This window comes from Stomoxys calcitrans, chromosome 4 (genome assembly GCF_963082655.1).
Source record: "Stomoxys calcitrans chromosome 4, idStoCalc2.1, whole genome shotgun sequence".
Lineage (NCBI taxonomy): Eukaryota > Metazoa > Arthropoda > Insecta > Diptera > Muscidae > Stomoxys > Stomoxys calcitrans.
In genome coordinates, this window is record NC_081555.1 from 185,262,347 (window position 1) to 185,287,349 (window position 25,003).

The 25,003-nt window shown below is 39.6% G+C and overlaps 1 protein-coding gene across 3 annotated transcripts in view; it reads left to right on the top strand.

Annotated features, from left to right (window-relative positions):
- The first annotated feature begins 2,696 nt into the window (after positions 1 to 2,696).
- The window catches only part of LOC106082426 (broad-complex core protein), a 35,181-nt gene continuing 12,874 nt past the window's right edge, over positions 2,697 to 25,003 (top strand). Inside the window, exons 1-7 of one of the 3 annotated variants that reach the window (XM_013244921.2) lie at positions 2,697 to 3,275; positions 8,912 to 9,304; positions 18,909 to 19,097; positions 19,174 to 19,552; positions 19,620 to 19,893; positions 19,968 to 20,113; positions 20,230 to 20,280. In XM_013244921.2, the coding sequence (XP_013100375.1) occupies positions 9,119 to 9,304; positions 18,909 to 19,097; positions 19,174 to 19,552; positions 19,620 to 19,893; positions 19,968 to 20,113; positions 20,230 to 20,280 (1,225 nt within the window). In that variant the 5' untranslated portion in view covers positions 2,697 to 3,275; positions 8,912 to 9,118. The remainder of the gene's footprint in view (positions 3,276 to 8,911; positions 9,305 to 18,908; positions 19,098 to 19,173; positions 19,553 to 19,619; positions 19,894 to 19,967; positions 20,114 to 20,229; positions 20,281 to 25,003) is intronic. The other 2 variants (XM_013244922.2, XM_013244923.2) reach the window with 2 other exon arrangements.

Below are 25,003 nucleotides of genomic sequence, written 5' to 3' on the forward strand. Positions count from 1 at the left end.
TGACTGCGGTTGCATTTCTAATTGAACAGATGAAATAAGATTTTTTCCCTTTCGACATTATCAAAGCCAAAGATGGCCCTAATCAACCTAGGATTCTAAACTGCATCAAGAAGAAGTGTATTTTCTGTTTATTGACCCTTGAGTTGGCAGCAATGAAAAGGAATGGATGGCAAATACATATGCAGTCTTAACAGGAGCCTATTGAGGGAGTCTAAACAATACATTCACATGACACGTGCTGACATTTGCAATCACCATGTGCGCGTAGAAGGAAGTGATGGTGGAACAACATCTAAAAGTGGACCATTCAACTTTTCTCTCAACCACGTGGCAGACGAGTCGTTGTAGTTTTTCTGCGAAATACTTTCACTTTCTCTATAGCCACTCTATCACAAACTCGCACACACATACACGCACGCACACCAACCAATGTAATGCAGTTGAAATTGTTGACTGGCTATGTGTCTCGACATAAGCATCAGGCATTTTGGTCTATGATGGGTCGCCGTGGCTCGTGCTGTTTTTACTCTGCAACACCTAGACTATGGGGTTTCATATGCTCGTATGCTGTGCAACACAAACAAGCACACACATCCGCCACAATGGCCTTCGACTTGGCTACGTTAGAATGTGGCGTCTATTCTGAGCTCTTTTAGTCGTTTCTGGTTGTTGCTCCCCATCGTCATCATTTGAATAGAATGCAAATCCACGAATGAATGAAAACTGCACACAGCCTCGCTCACACCCAAGCGCCAATGCACTTGCAAACAAACCCAAATGCAAAACTAACAGCTAACGGCAGTAGACATGGTGACTAGTCGTCGACAAAATGAATGAATGGCTTGACTGGATGGTTGGATGTTGGCTCGACTGTGCTGTGCTGTAAGTTGAGGAGATGATGACGACAACGATGACTGCGAGTACAACGCCGGGAGATGGTAGTTTGTAGAGTAGTTGCCTGCCTAATACCGAATATAGAGCGAGTATGTGTGTGCACTCAAGTCTATGCAATTTACATGGATCGGTGTGTGTGTGTGTGTGTGTGTGAGAGAGGGTGGTGGCCAATCTGCACTTAAAGAGCTGGAGGTGAGTTGGGGCCTGATCGGCCGAGGGAACCATGAGGCCAAAGCCAACGTGTGTATTTTTTGCTTTCTGCTGGCTGGTCTGCGGCAATGCTCGTACACTCACTTCAATGTGTATATGTACATGTAATGTACTTGCCATTGTGTATGCGTGTGTCTAACTACTTTACATTTGCAGCTAGCTTTTGCGTTGTTTTTATGGCTAGTCTAGCAACAAGTGTTTGCATTTTCTATTACGTCTGGTGTGCTTTCCTTTTGTTTTTGTTTTTCTGTTCTCCATGCATTGTCGTAGGGGCTTTCCTGACCTTGTCGAATATGATTAGACTTGTGGGTCGTACTAGACTACACTACACTGGCCTGCAAAGTTTTTGCAAAACTACGCTGTGTATTTCCATGACGAAGAATGCCAATTGAATTCGCTTCTCTGGGACGAACACAAAACAAAAAATTCGCTACGAAATGTGGGAATCATGCAAAATAGAAAAAGAAACTACTCACTAGTCGTATAAGAAAGCATCAAAGTGACACACAAAGCACCCCGCACACCCAAATGTATGCTTATAAGCGTATATGCTTGTATTGGCAAATATGTACATACGTGCATTCGCAGAACAAACATTTTTGGTGAGAGTGTGTGCGTGGTGTTTAGTATTTAATATATGTAGGTACCTACATAACTAAAACTTAACCTTGAAAATAGCGAAATAAAATAAACAAATATTAAAAAAAGCAATATAGAAAGCCAAAAACCAACAAAACTTTATGGAACACTCAGCCAGCCAGCGAGGCGTTCTGCTGCTCTCGCCGAGTACTAGTCTAAGCGAAAGATAAAAAGAACAGCATTTGGGCAATTTGCACTACGACCAAGGAACAAGGAATTTGTGATTCGTCGTCGATGTTGGTGTTGGTTGGTTTGAGAGCTAATTCAAGCATTGTGGTCCGTGAAGAGGTTGGACGTTCTCGGGGAGGAGTTGCAATGCCCCTATAAATATTGCAAGCTTCTGTCGGAGTGGCATATAAGCTGGAGTCTTTCCTTTAAGCGAGGCTGGGAGAAAAGTCTCTCTCTATCTCTCTCTCGCGCTGCCAACGAATTGCCGGCGAACGTTTGTTCTAAAAATTCAAGCCAATATTTCGGCAGTTAGACAACAACAAAAAAAGAGTTTTTATTCCCAAAAATATGGGATATTTTGAGAGTGCGTGCATGTGTATGTGTACGTGTACGTGTACGTGTGTATGTCTGCTGGACAAATTTCTCACTTTTGCAAACAAGCACAAAACAACAACAACGATGAAACATGAATGCAAACTGTTATTTGGATCTAATGCGTGTATACACATACATACATGCATGGGTTTGCATGCGCATATTTGGTATGTCCGTGTGTGACATGTAGGAGAAAGAGAGGAAAGCACAAAAAAACCAATTGCGTTTCGCCAACCACAGCCAGAAATTCTCTGCTCATACAAAAACACGTACACGTACACGTACACTCCCGCAAAACAACTCCTGTTGGATCATGGTTCTTCGCCGCGGTATTTTCACTGTGTTCTAAATCAATCGTTGTTGCTGCTGTCGTTGTATGCGACGCTTGTTGTTGTCATTGTCGTTGTTGCTGGTGCCTGGTGCTGCTGCTCTTTGTGTGAAATTGGGCGCAGTTCGTGCGGTTCAAGTGAATGTTTTGGATAGTTTTCTCAGCAGTTGCTTAATGCGCTTTTTTAACGCTAGTCAAGACAGTTGCGCATATTCAAAGATCTAGGTCGGTCGGTCGGTCGGTCGGTCGTTCGTTCGCTCCTCACACAAAACTCGCAAGCTTAATTGCCAAGGCTAAATTCTCTAGGCCAATGCACCCACCCCTTTGACAAAAGTGATTTAAATAAAAATTCTACCAGATTGCAAGAAAAAATAAAAACTTGCTAAAAACTACCACAAAACAGCAAGAGAGAACATTTCATGTAGATGCAAACATTTGAAAGAACCAAAAATAATTGGAAAGTGATCCATCGATTGTCTCGAGACAGCTATCTGGAAAGCCCCAGTGGCGTAATTCACATCGCCTTCTGCTAATTCTGTGAATAATACCATTTTCAACAAAGTGCAAACACAGCACGCTCTAAGTGCAAGAGCAGAGAGGCCGCACTACAATGCGAATAATGTGTTGCCAACGCCATCACCTGCACAGCAAACAACAAAAGGTGAGATAGTGGACGGCGATGAAAGACCTTGAAAATACAATTTCACTTTCGAGTTATAGTCGATTAGATAAACCATGCACAACTCACAACGCACAAACTAATAAAGTAACACTACACCCAAACCCCCTCCCCCCCCCCACCCCTCCGCACACTCGACACCACGAAAATAGTTTGCACTGCTTTTGTTGGTTTTTTTTTTTTCTTTTTTTGCACAACAGACATGCATGCATATGTACCGCCGTCGTTCCTCTATTTAATGCCAACCAATCTATACCACCGATATGTGTTCATGTGCATGTATGTATGCATGCATATGTGTGCGTGTGTTTGTTCCATTGTTTGTCCCAAGTTTGTTTGTATTCCCCCAATATTCTGCTACAGAACAAACATCCATAGTGAATAATAGATTGATTTAAATTCGTATGCATGTGGGTGCGTGTATGTGTGCGAGAGAGCTCGCGCAGTTTGTGTGCAAACTGTGCGGTTGTGCTTTTGTTTCAGCGAAGCAAATACGGCACAGCACGATCTGCAAAGAAGAATGGCGGTGCATATGTGTCTCTCTCCCTCAATGTGGACATGCATGTCACATGAAATGTTTGCTTCATTTCTAGATACCGCAAAAGCTCTATCGCTCTATTGCTCTTTCTCGTGCACGACGATTAGAAGGACCGATTGAATGATACCCCTAGGCTGGGCGAAGAACGGAGAGTGAAAGTTAAGTTTTAATAGTGGCTAGACGTAGTTGGCGTTATTGTTCTCTAGCAGAGAATGATTGCACAGTATGGAGTAAATGCCACAGTGCTGAGCTGCACTAAGTTTTACAAGTTGTCGTTGTTGTTGTTCGCTCCCAAACGGCATTAGCAAGAACTTGGAGAGTGCTTGAGTGCCAGAATGCTGAGCGGCGGTAAGAGGCATGCACGCCAGCCGCTAGCTACACTGCTCCATTGAAACAAAAATAAAACCTTGACCATGAAACAAACGGGAATGATTCAATGGGTTTATTAACACTGCTCAGCTATTTGTTGTTTACTAGCATCGACTGAATGCAAGAGCATTAATTCCCGTTTACTTGTTGTTTTTTCCTAATTTCTCTCAAAAAGAGCGATTAAAACAGAATTTAGTTTATATTTGCCTTTGGTGTGGGTAGTCAGTTGTAGTTCTATTGTAGTTGTTTGTGTTGTCACCAAAAATACATACATAGTAATCAATATACGAGTATATATCTACATGCAAGCCTATATATGTACATCAACGCTTCTATAAAATTGTCTCAGTTTGTCTCCTTCTTTCTTGTTGATCTTAGTCAGCTATTTCAAAATCCGTCATAACTATAACAATTATATTTAACCAATTGTGTTGTTAAACCAAGCTAGTGTCGTGCAATTTCCAGTAGCACTTCTTAAAAGTTAAATACCCGCAGCTTTTGCAAATTCAAATTTCCATTCCACATTGAAAAAGAAATGTTCCCTACTCTAACTGTAATGATTCAAGCCAAAGACTACCAACTTAATTTAGAGATGCCCAATTTTGCATTTCGTTAAGGAAACATTTCCTTTTTTTGATATTAAAAACTTTTATCTTAAATGATAGTTAAGTATATCCTTAACTTTGAGTCTTAAAAAGGTCAACGTTCTATGTTACACCACATGTACTGCTAAGAATTTGAATCTTTGACTGCCAAAAAAGAACACCGATACAATGAGGCAAACGAGCTTACCTTTGGCAATACAATTTTGAAGATGACCCTTAACATATCCTTTTTCGCTTACTCGTAAGATTCACATTAAACTGTTTTAGAGCAGTTTTTTTATTATATATTTTTTTATTTATTTATATATTTTCCGAATTTTGTAGTTTTAAATCCTTCTTACAATTTATTCAATTAAGTTCCAATAGGAAACTAACGGTACTATCGCTCCTACAGAAAAAATCTCATCCACATGGGGTAGAGCTCCCGACATGAGTTTTGGACTAACTCGAATCAAGTGAGAAAATAAAATAGTGGATGACGAGTTTATTCAAATTTCTACATTTAACAAAATCGTCACATAGACACTCAAGAAATATAATCGAACACCATGCAAGAAAAAATGTAGCGTACAACTCTATTGCGCTACACTCCCGAAGAGTAAATTACAAAATATTATGGCGATCGGTTAACGATAGCCCGCGCTGCCACGACGTTCACAATTGGTTGTAGTGCTGTCTAAGGAGCACTTTAGGTCCTAGCTTGAAATTTGTAAACTTAGTATACATTTGTATGGAATTTATTACAAACCCACAAACTGCACCTTGTACCTTTACTTTGGCCTTGATAAAATGTGTAGTTTGATTCAGAAATTCCTGCTGAGTTGGCTTAGCCTTGTCCGTCTGTCCGCATATTCTTTCTGTACTGACTGCTGACAGTCCGTTTGCCGTTTTTTGTAACTAAGATGGAGATCGCATTTGCTACCCAATCACCACGACCATTTGCATATATCACTTTTTTTAGCCCGAAAAAAAAAACCCTATCAATTTTGGTAAACATCGGTTCAGATTTAGATATAGCTCCCATATATACAATTCACCCGATTTTCACCTATAAGGGACTTGTCACTACAATTTTCAACGGGTTTGGTATGGATTGTTGTATTACTCATCTGAGAGCATCTGTTATCAATATCGATTTAGATTTGAATATAGTTCCCATTACAGTTCTCAACCTATAGAAACTACAGCCCAATAATTCAACTTCGGCTATTATCTTTATTTGGGAGCCATTTCGAAATCTGAACTGATTTTAATGAAATTTGGCATATGCTTCCAGATGAGTAATTAACCATTTTATACCAAATTTCGTTCACAAAAAAAAGGACGGGACGGTCTCATGTATATGTACATTTATTTTGTTACTCCTCTTATGCGTTTAATTGCTGTTTGGGGGATATTACGCGGGAGGAGTGGCCCTTGGCCTTAAAGTAAATATAAGGTTCCTACTCTACTCTCAAATACTTTTATATGAACCAATGACTCCTCAATTGGATATCACATTGCAGACCGGTAACAGTGGATTCCAAAGGAGTGGGGGGACCTGGACCTCATTTGGCATGCCATATTCGTAATCCACTCCCAAATACCTTTCATTTGAGCCCCAAGTCTGGTTAGGGGAGTTTTCTGGTAGGGATGGCCGCCTGGGTACTTGTACCCATTTTTAATACCATATTCGCAATTTACTTCCAAATACCTTTCATTTGAGTGCCATATTGTCCCAAACGGTCTACATTTGATTTTGGGTGGTGTTTTGAAAATTTCAAAACAATATCGGTTAAGCCGTTTTTGGCAAACAAATTAATTTTTATGTATAAGATATATAAATTTGATTGGTTTCCTACATCGCGATTTCGTTTGGTACTACCCAAACTCGTCAGTAGGATTTGCCAAATTTTTCTGCCTAAAGGTTTTTTTCTATTTGCCATAGAAACAGATTACCCTATGGTCTGTAGCCGGACAATATCCGATTGTGTCAAAGAACCTTTTTTTTAATCAACAAATATTAATGTTTAATTTTTTTTTTTGTAACAAATTTTGCAAAACTATGGCGATAATCCAGATTTCTTTAAAAAAAAATCAGTAAAGAAAGGTAAAAGTCGATGCACCTACCCTATAAATGGTAGCTATATCTAATTCTATTAAAACAATTTTGATGAACCTCGTCAGATTTTTTCAGATGAATTATTAAACAAATTGTATCAAATTTCGAGCACAAATGTTCAACCTGCAATAACTAGTGTTGGTAAATGACAACATTATTGAAAATTTTAAAAAAAATCTGAGGAACATATATTTGGGAGCTACATCTAAATCTGAACCGATTTGGACCAAACTTCTTGGATATTGTGGTAGGAATCGAGGAAAGCGTTGTGCACAATTTTGGCAAGATTGGACCAATAAATGCGCTTGCGGTGGCTCTAGAAGTGAAAATCGGGTTATACGCACATACGAGAGTTGCGTTTTATATTTCGGGATTGGACAACCCTTGTGTTGTAATCTGCAAACCGACAGCTCTATAGTAAAGCTTGACAATTTTGAAGTTAGACGTACTCAGAACGTTTTGACATACGAGCGCTATTTGTGTTGTTTACAGTAACTTTAAAGATTCATCTCGCTCAAAAAAATGGAATTAAATCGTGAACATTTTCGTGCGATAATTTTTAACAACATTTGACGTTGATTAACTCAACAACAGTGCATCGATGAACTTAATTCGATTTTTGGCGATTAAGCTCCATCAAGCACCAGTGTTTATGGTTAATTAAACCTAGGTCGTAGTTCACTCCAAGACGAATTTCGTGAAGGTAGTCCAAAATCAACTGTTGTTCCAAAAACCATTGATGCTGTGCACCAACTGAAATTGCAAGATCGTCATGTGACCTATCGTGAGATTGAGACAACCTTAGGCATTAGTGGGACCAGCATGCATTCAACATTGCATAAACATTTGACCGTCAAAAAAATTTGTTCGCGTTGGACTCCACACAATTGGTCACTCGCTCAAAAAAAGGCTCGTATAGATTGCTCGAAAGAAATGTTCCAAACGAAACAAGTGCATTTTTGAGCACTCAAAACATCGATTTGATGAGTCATCCTGACTGGGCACCGAATGACTTTTTTTTCCCGTATGTAAAAAATTAAATGAGAGGTCACCGTTTTTCAACAGCTGCAGAAGCGGTTGATGCGTTCAGAATGCATGTTTTGGAGATACCTCAATCAGAATGGCAAAAGTGCTTCGACAATTGGTTCAAACGTGTATAGATTTTATGGGGAATATTTTGAAAAACATAAAACGATTTTCGATGATTAATATTTGTTTTCTGTTCCCTAATCCCGAAATATAAAAGGCAACCCTCGTATATGCCATCTATTGGGTTGCCCAAAAAGTAATTGCGGATTTTTCATATAGTCGGCGTTGACAAATTTTTTCACAGCTTGTGACTCTGTAATTGCATTCTTTCTTCTGTCAGTTATCGGCTGTTACTTTTAGCTTGCTTTAGAAAAAAGTGTAAAAAAAGTATATTTGATTAAAGTTCATTCTAAGTTTTATTAAAAATGCATTTACTTTCTTTTAAAAAATCCGCAATTACTTTTTGGTCAACCCAATATATCTAAACCTGAATCGATTTTTATGAAATTTACCAGTAATATTAATAGTCAAGAAAAAAACTTCCTGCCAAATTTCGAGAGAATCGGTTAACAAATGACCATTTTAGCACATTATTACTGCAAATCGGACAAACATGTATGTGGGAGCCATATCCAAATCTGAACCGATTTTTTCGAATTTCAATAGACTTTGTCTCTACGCCAAAAAAAAATTGAATGAGCCATATTTTAAGACGATCGGATGAAAATTGCTACCTGTACTTTGCACACAAATTAACATGGACAGACGGACATAGCTAAATCGAATCAGAAAGTGATTCTGAGGCGATCCGTATACTAATCATTGTGTCTATCTCTCTTCCTTCTGGGCGTTACAAACAAATACACTAAGTTATTATACCCTGTACCGCAGTAGTGGTGTAGGGTATAACAAACAAAAAGTCTAGTTCACTTTCATTTTAATTCTGTATTGCATCCTTTTTCTCTTCTCATTGCAGTTTTTTATTTAAGTTATCAGAGCCAATTGCCGGCCACACCAGGAAGAAGTAGTTTCTAACTGATCACATGAACACACACAAGGACAGAAAATTATCAATTATCTAAGATAAGATACAGAGGAAAAGAAAGATTCAGGGTAAACCACCTTCTCTAAGAGAGAAACCTTACAACACCCACTAAAGAAACAACAGACAGCAGCAGACGCCATGGATGAAACGCAACATTTTTGTCTGCGCTGGAACAACTACCAAAGTAGCATAACATCGGCCTTTGAAAATTTAAGAGATGACGAAGATTTCGTTGATGTCACATTGGCCTGCGAAGGTCGCAGCATTAAGGCGCATCGTGTGGTGCTCTCAGCATGCAGTCCCTACTTCCGAGATCTATTAAAGGTAAGTTCCGTCAACAATAAACCCAGCTTATTCGTGAAACTTCTAACCTCTAGCTTTGGAGTCAGTCAGTCCGCCCAGTTGTTGTTAGTCTTAATTTGCCACGGATAGTTTCAATCAAAAAAGCCACATATTAGCCGCATTTGCGTGTCAAAGTTGTTAGCAAAAGAATGCAGATGCAGCACCCCTTTCCCCTTGCAATATGAATAGCGATCTTAATAATTTTACAGTTGCTCACTTGCGCACGATAGTGTGCTGCCTAAATGTCATTCATTACACGCTATATCAGGACGGACGACGGTGATGATTCCATTCGCCATCAAGCCGCAAACAGCCATGGCGGTTACAGTTCACAATCTATTCTAATATTCACTTCCTTTGACTATATGTGTGCGGCAAAGACAAACGATAGTCTCTCTATGCAGCAGTAGGTCGCCAACCCAGTTACAAGTGTGACTCCGTTTATGCATTACCATTTGCCCCAACTTGTGCCATGTTCTTTAAGTTCAACAAGGCCCAAAGTACCAACGAGCAACACACACACAAAAACTGCACCAAAATGGCACAAACAAATAAAGGCGAAGCCAACTCCACATTATGCACAAAGGCAACTTAGTAAATAAATTAAACTACAAACACACCCATTCACTTGCCGAATATTTGCAATATTAAGCGGAATTCTGCCCTCCCCTCATATCGCAGCACACAACTCATGCGGGCAGGAACTGGGTATCAACTGTCGCTACCTTAACATACAGTCGCACAGCAGTCTCTTTTTTCGCTAAATATTATTTCCATTTTATTAATTAGACTGATATTAAAGTTTTCAGCTGTTTTGGCTATTACTTAGCAGCCGCAAATGCCGGCACGAAAAACAAATCTCCAGTTACGACGTTGGTATTTTCTGTCTAATGTGCAAAACGTCTGCCCCTGCTTTTGCCTTGCGAAAATACAATGCACATAGGGTTGGCAGTATGTGATACATTTTTTTTTTTGTTTTCAAAGATTTGGGGGATTTCCGAAACGATGAAAGAGCATTCAAACTCTAAGAAATTCACGAACAATTGGCTTCTTTCCATACAATTGTTTTCGCGAAATGCATAAACAAGAATGCAAATCGGCTAAAGAGAATTGAGTGCCTATAATTATGAATGCATGAGTATTACATTAGAATATCGATCATAAGTTAAAATGTTGGATTCGTTATGAAGCAAAGAATTAAAAGTCTAAATCAAGGTAAATTCCTAAACAATTATGATTTACTCCAAATTTTATGAGCTCAGTAAGTCAAATGGACTAAGAATCATGTTAAGCTTAAGTGCCAAATATGGTTTCACGGGATTCACGGTTTGATATTTCAGAATAGACATTCATTCGGCTCAAGGAGTCAAATCGGACTAAGTAACAGCTATATTTGTATATAGGCCATATTACAATGCTCCTTCTATGGGCTCATACAGTAATGTCATGTAGTCAGTCTGTGTGTCAGCAAATTAAAAATGCAACCCAATGTAGAAAACATATCCCAATGCCATATGATCTCAAGAAATCCAGCCAAGAAATGGGTCAGTATGACAAACCTGAATTTTAAAATTTTAGTCAAATCGAAGCTCAAACAAGGGGGGCGTTGTACAGAATTTTGGGAAGATTGGTGGATAAATGCGCTTGTGCAATGGGTCAAGGATTGAAAATCGGGCGATATTTATATATAAGAGCTATATCTAAATCTTAACCGATTTCTATGAAATTCACCAGTAATGTCGAGAGTCAAGACAAAATCCTTCATGCTAAATTGCAGGATTAAGAAATGAGCATTTTATTGCAAAATGTCTCAAATTGGGACGAACATATATATGGGAGCTATATCCAAATCTGAACCGATTTTTACGAAATTCATCAGAAATATCGAGAGTCATAAGAAAATCTTTCCTGCCTTTCATTCAAGAGAATCGGTCAACAAATGGCCATTTTATTGCTATATTAGTGCAAATCGGACGAACATATATATGGGAGTTAAATCTAAATCTGAACCGATTTTTTCTAATTTCAATATGCTTCGTCTCTAGGCCGAAAAACATGCCTGTACCAAATTTGAAAAAGATCGGATGAAAATTGCGACCTGTAGTTTGTACACAAATTAACATGGACAGACAGACAGGCGGACGGACATAGCTAAATCGAATCAGGAAAAGGACAGACAGACGAAGAGACAGACAGACGGACAGACAAAGGGACAGACAGACAGACGGACAGACAGACAGACGAACAGACAGACAGACAGACGAGCATACAGACGAGCATACAGACAGACGGACAGACAGACGGAGAGACAGACGAACAGACAGACAGACGGACAGACGGACAGACGGACAGATAGACAGACATACATAGCTAAATCTAATCAGAAAGTGATTCTGGGTCGATCAGTATACTTATCAATGGATCTATCTCTCTTCCTTCTGGGTGTTACAAACAAATTCACTAACTTATAATACCCAGTACACAGTAGTGGTGTAAGTTATAAAAATGCATTCAGAAGTTTGGGCAGTATGGCAACTATACACTACCACTCATTTGAATGGCACATACTCAATAAATACACTAAATTATACCCTACACCACTACTGTGGTATAGTGTATTATAACTTAGTACATTTGTTGGTAACACGCAGAAGTATACCGATAGACTTGGAATCACTTTCTGATTCGATTAACCTATATCCGTCTGTCTGTCTGTCTTTCCATGTTAATTTGTGAACTAAGTACAGGTCGCTATTTTCATCCAATCATTTTCAAAATTTTGCACAGATTTTTTTTTTATTGTCAAGAGACGTTCAGATATGGATATAGCTCCCATATATATGTTCGTCCGATTTGTAATAATATTGCAATAATTTGGTCACTTTTTGACAGATTCTCTCGAAATTTGACAGATAGGATTTTCTTGTGACTCTCAATATTACTGGTGAATTTCATAGAAAACGGTTTAGATTTGGATATAGCTCCCATATATCGCCCTATTGTCACTTCCAAAGCCACTGCAAGCCCAATCTTGCCGAATTGGATATAGCTCCCATATACATGTTCATTAGATTTTGGGAAATTTTCAATAATGTTGTCATATGTCAACATTAGTAATTACAGTTTGGACATATTTGGTCGAAATTTGTTACGGGATGTTTAATAACCCATCTGGAAACATACGCCGAGGTCCATCAAAATTGGTTTAGAATTTGATATGGCAGCCATTTTGTACTTATAGGGTAGGTGTAGGGTATTATACAGTCGGAACTGCCCGACTTTTGCCTTTCCTCACTGGTTTGAATTATTTTTGTTGTTTAAATTGTAGTAGAAAGCGGTCGTAAAGTACATCGTTATTTTTTTAAATTTGTCTAATTTCAAAATAGAATATTAAAAATCTTTTCCCTTTTATAGAATTAAGGACAAAACAAAAATATATTTGGGTCATTTGAATAGCACATCCTACGATTTTATCAATTTTTGATTCAAAGTTTTTGATGAACGTTCACAAAACTGTAGTTTAAGCAAAACGCAGTTAAAAAAAACCCAAACATGGCAAAATCGGTTGAGCTATGTCCTTGAGTGTTAAAGAATGAGCTGGATTGTGGCCTATAACGTATGTGATCTTTCTTTCAATTCACTACATAGCTACACGCACGAAATGTTGTCAATGATTATGAAACCCATTTTTCAGGAAAAACTCTTTAAAAAATCTAAAATATTTTTTAACCAATGCTTTTTTAAACAAACAGTGAATGCTCTAAATAATGAAATTGAAATTATGATCAAAGCATTACTGCTACGGTAAAGTTTTTGTTTTGTGGCAAACGTTGCCGTGCTTTGGGGGTGACGATCGGTGTTGCCGTTACTGGTAGGTTCCTACCAAAATTGGCAGGATTTTATTCCCTTGGTAGGTTGGTAGGCTGACCTGAATTTTTTGTAGGTTTTTACAACATTTACTATGCAAAGTTAATTATCAAAAAAAATTGCAGGGGACAACCCAAAATTATTTCACTTCTTGTCGTTTCTGTGTATTCGTTAAGAGAGCAAAATAAAACCGAGTATGTCGAGAGGCAAAGGAGTCTCACTGCTTTAAATTCCAGGAAAAGGAAAGTATGTTCTGATATTGACTGCAGCTGGCACAAGTGTTACGGAATCTCTTCCCAATTTCGAAAATTCTGATTAGAAAATGCTGGGTTGTTGCAGCGCATTTCTAAGCTCAAGCCCTTTTATCAGGAGATCATTTTATCCAAACTCGGCATGATTGTTCATTGAAATCGGGCCAAAAATAAGACTTTTATGAACTCAAGATTTATTATCCCAAGATTGGTATATAGGATGATATATCAAGATAAAGGTCATCTTTGAACTGTAGAGTGATTTTACTTTACTGGAGAAGGAAAAAACTTGACATAGACATTTTTTAAAATTATTATAGCTCTGTTGCTTGCAATTGTATCCGTCCGGGTTGTGGGCTAAGGGTGAATCCTAGGAAGACGGAACTGGTCTTGTTCAGAAGGAAAAGAAGAAGTTCGAACTACCCATGATGCAGAGGATAACTTTGGAATTGTGCTAAATTCTTTGGCGTTAATCTCGATATAGAGCCTCGAGGGGAAAGAAGGCTTTGCGGCTCTTTACTCCTCTGAGAAACGACCTAGGTTGATGGACTGGCTGTATTCGACGATGGTAACGCCAGTTCTGAGGTATGGCTGACATATTTGGTGACTGGGGCTATGGCCACTACTGCGACAAGGTCCCTAGAGGTAATGATGGGAATCCGGCGGATCGATTTATTAATAAAGAAGTCGCCAGAGAGGACTCTATTTAGACTATCACAGCTTGACAAGCTTAGGAAAACTCCAGTTAACCATACCTGTATGCTTACAAGTGTGGACGGAAATAGTCGAGCGTCGAATATATATTAGGAAACCGACTCTGACAGAATGCGTGATGGCTGCAGCATTTTCCAGGCAGAGGTCTTTGCGATAAATACGGCTGCTGAGATTGTCAAGAGTATAAGATCTAAAGTTTTCGCAGTCGAGAGGTCTTAAATCGTTTTCGGACGAATCATAATGTGGCATAATCAAAAGCTGGGTTCCCGGACATAAGGATATCATAGGAAATGAGAAGGCGGACATGCTTGCGAGATCGGGTGCAAGCCTTGCTCTTGTGTCAATATTGGATGTATACCTACCACTATCGAAAATTGTCCATGGAATTAAGGAGCGTTATAAGGATAAATCGCTGGTATTCCACAGCCGGATGTGAACAAACAAAGCTTCTGTGGGACAAACGCTCGAAATCCAATATAGGTGGTCTGTTGTCACTAGAAAAGGCACATCTGAGTATGCAAATGCAAATTTTGCCCATAAACATTCCACGAACAGGGGCAAACTTCTCACATATCAATGAGTGCAGTCCGATTTAAGTTTTAAGCTCAATGATAAGGGGCCTCCTCTTTATAGCCGAATCCAAACGGAGTGCCGCAATGCGACACCACTTTGGAGAAAAGTTTTACATAGCATAGTACCTCACAAATGTTGCCAACATTAGGAGGGGAAAACCACCGCTGAAAATTTTTTCTTGATTTGCTAGGATTCGAACCCGGGCATTCAGCGTCATAGGCGGACATGCTAACCTCTGCGCTACGGTGGCCTCCTCTGAATATGGTTATCGGTATCATAACAGGACATAATAAGTTTTGTAAACATATATCTCGTATTGGCATCAGAAATGATGACATCTGTCGGTGGTCTTATGAAATTGAATAAACAAAAAAAACGCCAATTTGGAAAAGATTGATTTGGTTCTTTTTATATTAAGTCATCGATATATACTTTATAGGGTTTAATATGTATATTTCGATGTCTTGCAAATGGAATGAGAAAATTGCCAACTCTTCGGTGGTGGATATAAAAACATACGCTGCATTCTTGGCTTGTAGAACATTTGGTAGGTTTTGATCGCGTCTGGTTGGATTTTTCTTGACTGTTGGTTGGAAGTTATTTTCTTGAGTGGCAACACTGTTGACGATATACAGGGTGGAACATCGATATTTTAACGTGTTACCTTATTTTGCTTCACAGTTGAGTGTCCATTTTGGAGTCAAAAAAAATTTGGAGTCATTTGTGCAGCAAAATAGGATTCAGACAGCGACAGAAATTCAAGACGGTAGATTGTGTCCGTTAGTATGGACATACCGACTTCAATTTAACGATAACATTGTTATTTTACAGTTTTGTTTCCTGCGCTTGAAATCATTGCGAAAGGTCCTCGAAAATGGAAAAATCTTTAATTTGTAGCAACCTCTTTTCGGTTTATGCATCCTTAGCTTAGGACTCCATTGCAGAACGTACAGTGCGACCTATGCTCAAATCAGTTTTTCCTAAAGGAGCTGGACTTATTTACGAATGTGTAAATACAACCAAAATAGTGTGCAGAGTTTTAAGGAACCTGCATACGTACATCCAAATATCGTATCCTTATTCCACACTACCAAGTATGTATTCTTTAAAATAAATCGTGTGCGTCATCTCTGAAAATGGAACGGTGTTTGAAATGGCAAACGGCTTAATTCGCTGCTAGTCAGGCGATATTTTAAAACTTTGATGATAAACTATTTGAGAAAGTTGTTCATTTTGCCGTGTCTTAGGAAACAGCAGAACACAGGCAACGACATGAGCTATCAACTGCTGGGTGGGGTAGGTGGGCTCCCGTCAAATAGACATGTAGAAAGGTTCTTTCCAATCGGCATCGCACGGCATCGCACAACTGCAGTCAAATAATGTTATCGATGTCTTTAGGCAAAGCCGTAAAAAATCGTTGCCGTGTCATAATCAATATCCGCTAAGATATCTTGGCACCGACACTCTTCTGCTTTCGATTGCCAAAGCAAGTATTAGTTGGACAGGGATGCCTTTGGCTATCCTGGATATTAAACTCCCGCCCCACCCTGAGAAACGCTCTGTCCGCATCGGTTAAAGTTGCCTTTAAAATGCGTCGTCGCACCGAAAAGAAAACTTTGTGCTACAAGAAGAAATGAGCAACACCAACAACATCACACCAAACTTGGACGGTTGCATTGTTCAAACATCGAAATGGGCCTACTTATGCAGAATTTATTTAGCAAACAAAAAATGAACGTTGCTAACAAAAAAAAAATGCTTAAAAAACATTATATTCGACTCGTACTTAGTAATGTCACGACATTTTGCATACTTTCTTTGAAGTGCATAAATATCAGCAGCGACTACAGCAACAACAATGCCAAGCAAAAAGAATACAACATTTAATTTGCTAAATAGCAAAAATAATACAATGCAAAACAAAACAAAACAGAAACGAACAAAAACGGCCGCACTGCACCGCACCGCACCGCACAGCTTAGCACCACAGCACAGGGCAGTATCGAACGGGAGAGAAAAAAGCCAACAAGAGCAACAAGAACAACAACGACAACGACAACGACAACTGTGACAACTACAGTGAAGACGACACACAAGCGAACAGGGGCAAACAGCAGCAATAGGCAAGTCGTCGCTCGACTTGAGTTTAACAAATGCAACTAAACTGACAACAAACGGCAACAGTAACAGCAACAACGATCACTACAACAGCAGCAGCAACGGGCAATAAAAAAAAACTGAGATACAATAAAAACATGCCAAAGCAAAAAATTAATTTAACATTATCAAAATATAATCAACAAAAAAGCAGCCCCCCAAAAAAAATACGAAAACTATAACAGCACAGCAAGTGCTTTGTAAGAAGCAAAAAAAAAATCGACACACACTCACAGTATTGAAGGGATGGATAGGGGGAAGGGACGGATGAGGGGGCCTATACACAAATTAAAATGGCACAAAACTTTGTTGGCAAACATACACACTCAGTGAGACAACATGTATGGATGTGTGTTTGTGTCAGCGAACTGGCCTCCCATTATGTTGTGTTGTCCGCCACCAACAACAACCAAGCTTTCATTGGTCACAGGGTTGGAGATGGGAGACGGTCGGACAGACAAACGGTCGGTCGGAGGACTAGTCGTCATGACAAATGGAACAGAACAAAGCGACACTCCAAAGATGCCATGCATCGCACTGCATCTAAAGAGGCCGGTTTGGGGTGGGCAGCAAACAAAACGCCAAATTGCAAAGACTGGATGAACACTAAGCACCTTTGTTGGGCTCATACCCGGCATCTTTGCATCAATAATTAATTAACTGCAGAGGAGCACTATAATTTTAATTAGCTTCTCGCTGCAGCTTGGCTGACTTGCTTGCTTGCTCGCAAAGATTTCGCAAAGTGGTCAAGCGCTCAAGTGTCATCGGGCTAGCTAGCTAGTAGCTACCTGCCTTCCACTTGTAATGCTAATTGTCTGCACGGACAACGAGTGCAGCTGCATTTGAAGTGGTGGCCAAAATAAACAATACAAGCCGCTAAGAAATTCACAAATGAAGCACACTCTCACACCACCCAGGGCGGCAAATAATGCAAATGAAATTGTCATTTGTTGTGTTCAAATTGAGGTGCTGCCAACCAGACAGCCTATGGACCCTCCTAACCACTATCGCCAAATGGCAGTGTAGCTATGCAATTTCAAGTACTCAAGTGTCCCACTTTCAGTGCCAGCAGAGCGAAGTGAAGCGAATTGTATTGTGCCTTGTAAAGCTGTTACAGCCTCTTGACACTTCAACATGCACACACACACACCAGCTCATTCTGCAGTAGATTGTGTTGGACAGCTGTCCCCTCGCAGCTATTGCATTTTATTTGTGTGTGTGTGTGTGTGTGTGTATGTGTGTATTCTGTGCAAATCTTTTAGGAGGGCTTTTCGTTTTTGCGAGACCTAAACAAGACTTGTGACGATCAGTTGACCTCAATTCGGAGCAAGAAGAAAACGAAGACGCCAGCGAGTAACAAAAAAAAAATATACACAATGCTCTGCTACAGACAGCTATCGGTTGTAAATAGCAAGAACTACAAAAAAGACACGAAGAAGACAACAGTGATCGTCATGTTGTAAATGATCACAGAGAGCTCTTTATGTACCTATCTGTGTACATAAGTGTGCGTATGTGTTTTTACGGCAAATAGTGCATGTGGTGGTGATAAAGTTGCTGGAGAGTCGTACAAAAATATCTCGTCTGACGCATGACCTAATTTCTTGATGATGATTTGCGCTGCTCTCAGTGTGCCCTTCTGTGCGTACGTTTGTGTGTGTGTGTGTGTTTTTGTGTCTATAACATTTTCCGAGGGATGTTGCAGAGCATTTAGTGCATGCATATTTTCTTTGTGATTTTTGTTTTTTTGCAAATGTTTTTTATGGCATTTTCGTCGCATTCATTACTAATGCAACACTGGCAGATTCATGACCATGAGCTCATCATTCAATAACTCACTCTGTGCAATGGAAATCACTCTAATTTTCCATTGTTACAGATTTCCATTGCATTTGGGTGAGGCTGACCTTCTTTAGCCATTGCAAGTTGTGTGCAAAGATTACATTTACCTTAATTCCTATGTTCTGCTATACGAAATATATGTATGTTGATTGTATGCTATTTCTTGGTTTTCCTCCGCACAGAGCACACCCTGCAAACATCCAGTGATCCTGTTGCAGGATGTAAATTTCCATGATTTACATTCTTTGGTTGAGTTTATCTATCATGGCGAAGTCAATGTACACCAGAAGTCGTTGCAATCGTTTCTCAAAACAGCCGAAGTTCTAAGAGTTTCGGGACTAACACAGCAGCAGGCCGAAGAAACACATAGTGTAAGTGGGCTCCTCTACAGCAGCAAGGACATTGCTCTTATAATCTTTTGGTGTTTCCTTTCTATTTGCCCCACAGCAATTAGCTCAAATACAGAATCTGGCCAATTCGGCTCGAACACCTCTCAATCCGCTGCACACACCACTGCACGATGAGTCGCCTTTGTACCAGAGAAATGCGGCATCACCACCGCCGCCTCTGCCACCCACACAGATGCCGTTCTTCAAGCGCGGCATTGGAATGCTCAGACGTGATCACAACAACTCGACGTCATCTGCGGAAGACCCCTCCAACACTTTAAAGAGAATGCGTGGCCCCGATAATGGTTTGCCCCCCAGCAACAACAACAGTCCCGATATTGTCCACCCACGCAGCACATCCCCCCAATTGACCCCCACGGATTTCTCTACAATGAAACACAATAACAACAACTCACCAACGCCAAAGGATGAGAAACGTAAGTGGAGGTCCACTGGCCCCCCCTCCAAAGATTTTGACTTTTTGTAACATTCCGAGAATTTCAGGCAATGGCTCCTCGACAAATTCGTCTGGTAACGGCAATGGTAACGGAAATGGCAGTGCCAATGCGAATGCAAATGGAAATGGCAATGGCATAACGACAGGCGAAAAATTGGGCAGTCTTACACCGTCGCCGCTAGCCCGCAGGGCAGAAGATGTTAAATCCGAACCCATGGAATTGGTATGCAGTAACAATAACGAGGAGCACAGCAATGATTCCCACGGCGATAACGAACAGCTGCGTGTTGGCAGTGTGGACTGTGGCAAAGGCTCACTAAGGTAAGGTTAACCATATGTTCATAGCTCTTGCTTGACTGTTAAACTAAACTCTCAACCTCTTTGCTATTGCATAGCTCGGGAAACGATGAAGAAATCGAAAACACCATGCCCTCACATCAATCTTCGGCTCCCTTTCTGATTTCGCCGGCCGAATCGAAGTTGTTTCCATCAGCACCATTCACATTTCCCATGGGCAACCTAGATCCCGCAGCATTTGCCAGTAAGTATACGCAACCCAAACGCAAGGAGACGACAGACACAGAAAGAGCGCGAGGGAGAGAGAGAGAGAATGTGACTTAACTTATTTAATGAATTTTGCCCTCTATCCTATTGCAGGCTTGAATTCACAGATGCCATCTGCCGCCGATATAGCCGCATCCCCACAAGGTGAGTGCTTGCCCGTTTTTCTTGCTTACAACTCATTGACATTATATTTACATCAATGCGTACCAAAAAAATCCTTTTTTTCTTTTTTAATTATTTTTAGTTGTTCTTTAATTTTGATTACGATACATTGAAATATTCTTTATTTAACTTTTGGTTTATTTATTATAATTTCTGATAACTCGTAACGAAATTGAAATTGACAATCGAGAATTCAAACAATTCATCTACTTCTACGCATCCATTCAGTAAAAATTTTTCAACTTTTGCATACTTTCCAAACTAAAACGCAAACGGCAATCGGGGAAGTGGCAACCTGCGGCGCCAGAGTGGACAAACACGGAAGTGGACAATTGCAGCTCTTCCCTGTTTGTTAGCTCAACCGGTCGCACACGAACATACTTCTTCCGCCTCTTTTGAATATCGTTGAGAAAAAGCAGACGCCATAGACACTGCTCGAGAGAAATTTCTTTCTTGTTTGATTGTTTCAAATGTGGTAAATGATTTCATTTATTTCCGTCACTTGATCCTTTACGCGCGACAATGGCCCCTTGCAAATTGAAGAGCCACTCCAGCCAAGCACAACAGCAGATCTTCAATTTGCATTCACGGCTTCTGTAGCGAAGTGAATTGCTTTTAAATTTGATTTTGTTTTTACTTGTTTTTGGTAAAGAAAGTTGAGGCGTTGTTGTTAACGATACACCCCAAGAAACATTGTTAGTTCAGCTACATACATGTCCAAGCGCCGGATGATCCTCCGACCACCAACCAACCCATATGTACATACCGTGCCGGCTACGCCTCCGTTCACCCCACCTCTTCGTATCATCATCCATCCACATCACTACTGCTTCTTGTTTACTATGCGAAATACCATGGCGCCGAGTGCCCGCACTTGAGTCGGCCGAATTCGTTCCAAGTTGTTCGAATTCAACTTCAGAGAATACCAGCAGAAGATATATATTTTCCGTGAATTGTTTCTTTGTGTACTAATTTTTGTATTCGTACTCCTATGATTTTTCCTTTGCAAATCAAAACCAAAACCAAAACAAAAAAAAAACACAGAAAAGTCTTAATTTTTTTTTTTTTTTTTGATCGTTTGATCGTTTGTTTGTTTGTTTTTCTTTTTTCCCCCTTCTCCTTATTTTTTCGTTTTACTCATATTTGCTCATTTCCGTTTCCGTTTGTACACCCAATGCGTACCTAAGTAAATTGTGATTTCAAATGATTCTTGATTTGATGCCATGACAAAGCTGAATTTACATATCCATCCATTTCCACCCCCAAAATAGCCAATTTGACACATAACACCACAACGATTATCTAAACACACCCAGGCATAGCCCCGCCTTCCCCCAAGACCTTTATATGCATATGATTTAATCCAGTACATCTTTTAATTATGGCTTTTCAGTTCGATATCGTTTCGTTTCCTAGGTTTAGTTTAGTTTTCGTCCTCGGTTTGGTTTAGTTTAGTTAGTGTACCACCATTACGACCACCCACCCTCATTCGGTGTGTGCTTTTTTTTTTGTTTGCCGTATCATATTTGTCTGTGTATGTAATTGCCAATTCCAATTCAGACCTCCTTTTTTTTGTATGTATTTCGTTTTGGTGTTTTAGTTTTTTTAATTTTGGCAATTTTTAAGCGACTTTGTCTCCGTCTTCGTCTTTATATTGTATGTGTGTAACTTTCGCCCGTAACATTAGAGAATACAGTGTCCTTAATTTTGAGTTCGCCTTCCGTTTTTGTTTCTTTTGTACCAAACAACCAACCAACCAACCAAATCGATGTAATGATGTTTTGACCTTTTTTGAACATTTTTCCTTTTACTTCTTGAATGTTCTTCAGTTCTTTTACTAATTCTACAGAGCGCGTTCTCGCACGTCTTTAAGAGAGAAGAAAATCACAAGAACCAATGCAAATCTAAAATCAATGATAAAAATGTAATTGTCTTGTATTTCTATTTTTTTTTTTTTGGTTTTTTGTTCTGCTCAACTGAGTGCATTATTTTTTGATCTTAGAAAACCCGCACGTGAGAACTGGGGATGATATAGGGATTGAGTAGGCTGCAACCATGTAAAACTTTTAGAAAGAGGTGCTGCTGCATCTGTGCTAGAAACTTTTTCGAATAGCGGTAGCCATTAAAAATTCAAAAACTCGTCACGCACACGCACCACTCTATAAACACGCACACAGCACATCAGCTCATTGGTGATCAAATATGAATCTGGACATGTCGACGTGTCGATGTAGCTTCAAATTGCCGTCCCCGCCGATAGTCTACATCCAAATGAAGTCAATGATCACGACCCCTTTTATTCTGTTGCCCCATCCATGAACTTGAAACATCTCCTCCATCCACATACATTTACACCCACCTACATTACATTCGCCATTGTGCGGCGGTGGTTTGCCTAGCGAGAGGACTTCCACTCATGATCACAGCCACATTAACCAACCCTACTAACTGATCAGAATCTCTTTAAACACTAATTTCTTGGCCCATCAACAACAACCCGCTTATGTCAAATTTGACTTATTCGCTAACCTCACACATACACATCTATATAGCATAAAAACACATTTCTATATACATATATTTTAAGACAAGCCGCGAATCAATTCGAAATCCGTATGCCCTTTGAATTGAATACCAACAAGGCCTCCAAGCGAGGGCTCGGCGCACCAACTGCAGCATTAGTTTTAAGCAATTCGACAATTTGATATTGTATTGGCGCCTTACCACTCGCACACCCTCCCTCTACCCTTCCCCCATACACAAACACTTATATACATACATATATTTATAAACATATATATATATGTATATATATAGTATAGGTATAGTAAAGCATATCACATCACATACACACACACACACACACATACATGTGTAAATTGTAAATTGGTATACAGTTAAGTTACACTATAAGCTAATCTATCTAAAGAAAACCCCAGAACGATACAGAAATGTTTGAGAAATTCTACACCTCCCTCCTCCCCCCCTCTCTCTTTAGGAAGAAATCTTATTGCAATTATACAACACTACAGACTGCATGTACATATTGCAAACACACATATACATATACAATTCAAACAAAACAGACAAGTAATTGTAAAAATTTTGGCTAAAGAGGAAAAAAAATCCATGCCTATATAAACACAATTGTAGCTAAATTGGTGAAATGGACACAAAATGCTCAAAACAAAATAAAGGCAAGAACTAATTCTAGTTGATAAGCTGACCCCTCCCCCCTCTCTCCCCCTCCCCCTCCCCCATACCAAAATCAAAACAAGAAAAAAGCGCAAAACCACACAAAAACAAAAACAAAATCAAACATCAAAACCACAGCAAACGACAAATTGGCAGCTTGTAAAGGAGAAGAAGCAGGCGGCTCTACCTGATATTTGGATCATTGTTTGCTTTTGTGTTGTGCCCTATTTTCTTCAAAGCAATTTGCAATAAGCAAAAACAAATTAAAAAAAAAATCTAGCCAATGGCTTAAGTATTCTAAGTTATGATTTAGTTTAGTTACACAAACAAACAAAATATGAAAAAACTAAAATAAACCAACATTCACAAAAACAAATTTAGAAACGCCAGGTTGAAGGACATATAAACAAACACACTTACAAATTATCGAGAGGCACATAATTTTAATACGCCACAGCAACAAGGCACACACAAACACCCACCCGGGAACATAGATCGGAATGGAATTGTTGAGAGTGTAATTGCCAACTGCAGGACGGACAGACTATCGCTTCAACTCAAGCAATGACCTAGACCAACTAGATGTATGGCCCGTTATTTTTGTATTGTTAACCAAGTAATCCAAGAGACCCCCTTTTATTCCAAATATGAATCACACCAACACTCACAATAAATCATATCGAAAAATGTCTCCTTGTCGTTGTTATGTGGAGACAAGGATGCCACCGAATAACTCTCCACTAATCCCACCACCCCTCTCCAAGATCCCAGAAACCGATCGAACTTCCAAGAAATTACTCACCACAAATGTACAGGCACACTCAACTCAACAGCCGTAAGATGTGAATCGGTGATGGTGTTCAACACATTCAAACATTTTCACAGGCAAACACACACACACGCGGTCTGCATATGCCATGCACGCCGGTATGGAGGGACACAATTAGTGATATGGTCCAACACACCCAACCAACTTCCCCAAAACCTTCACACACACACACACACACACACCCACCCACTTACATATACACAAGAACACAGCCTCTCTAACCACCTACAATTAATACAATTAAATGAATAAATCCAAAAGAAAAATTGGTTAAAACACAAGAAAATTGTTTCTGAGTAGTTGTTGGTATTCCTCCGAAATTTGGTTAACGCCTCCTCGACAGAGTGACCTGTGTGCGGTCAGTGAAAGAATGCACTGACGCGGGCCACTCTAGCACTGGCTTTTGTTCCCCTTCCCCTATTCTCGACCGTAGCCTGATTTTATTGTAGATGCCAGGACGAAGAAAGAATGTCAAAATTTGATCGCAAATGTAAATGCAAAGTAAAAGAAATTCTCACATGTAATTGTAAAAACGTACCTCCACTACTACTACCGCTACTGCTACTGCTACTACTACTCCCCACCCCCCACTACTGATGGAAACGAACAATCAAAAAAGAAATAAATTTTACAAAAACAGAAAAGAGACAAAGCAAACCAAACCAAAGTAAACCCAAAGTT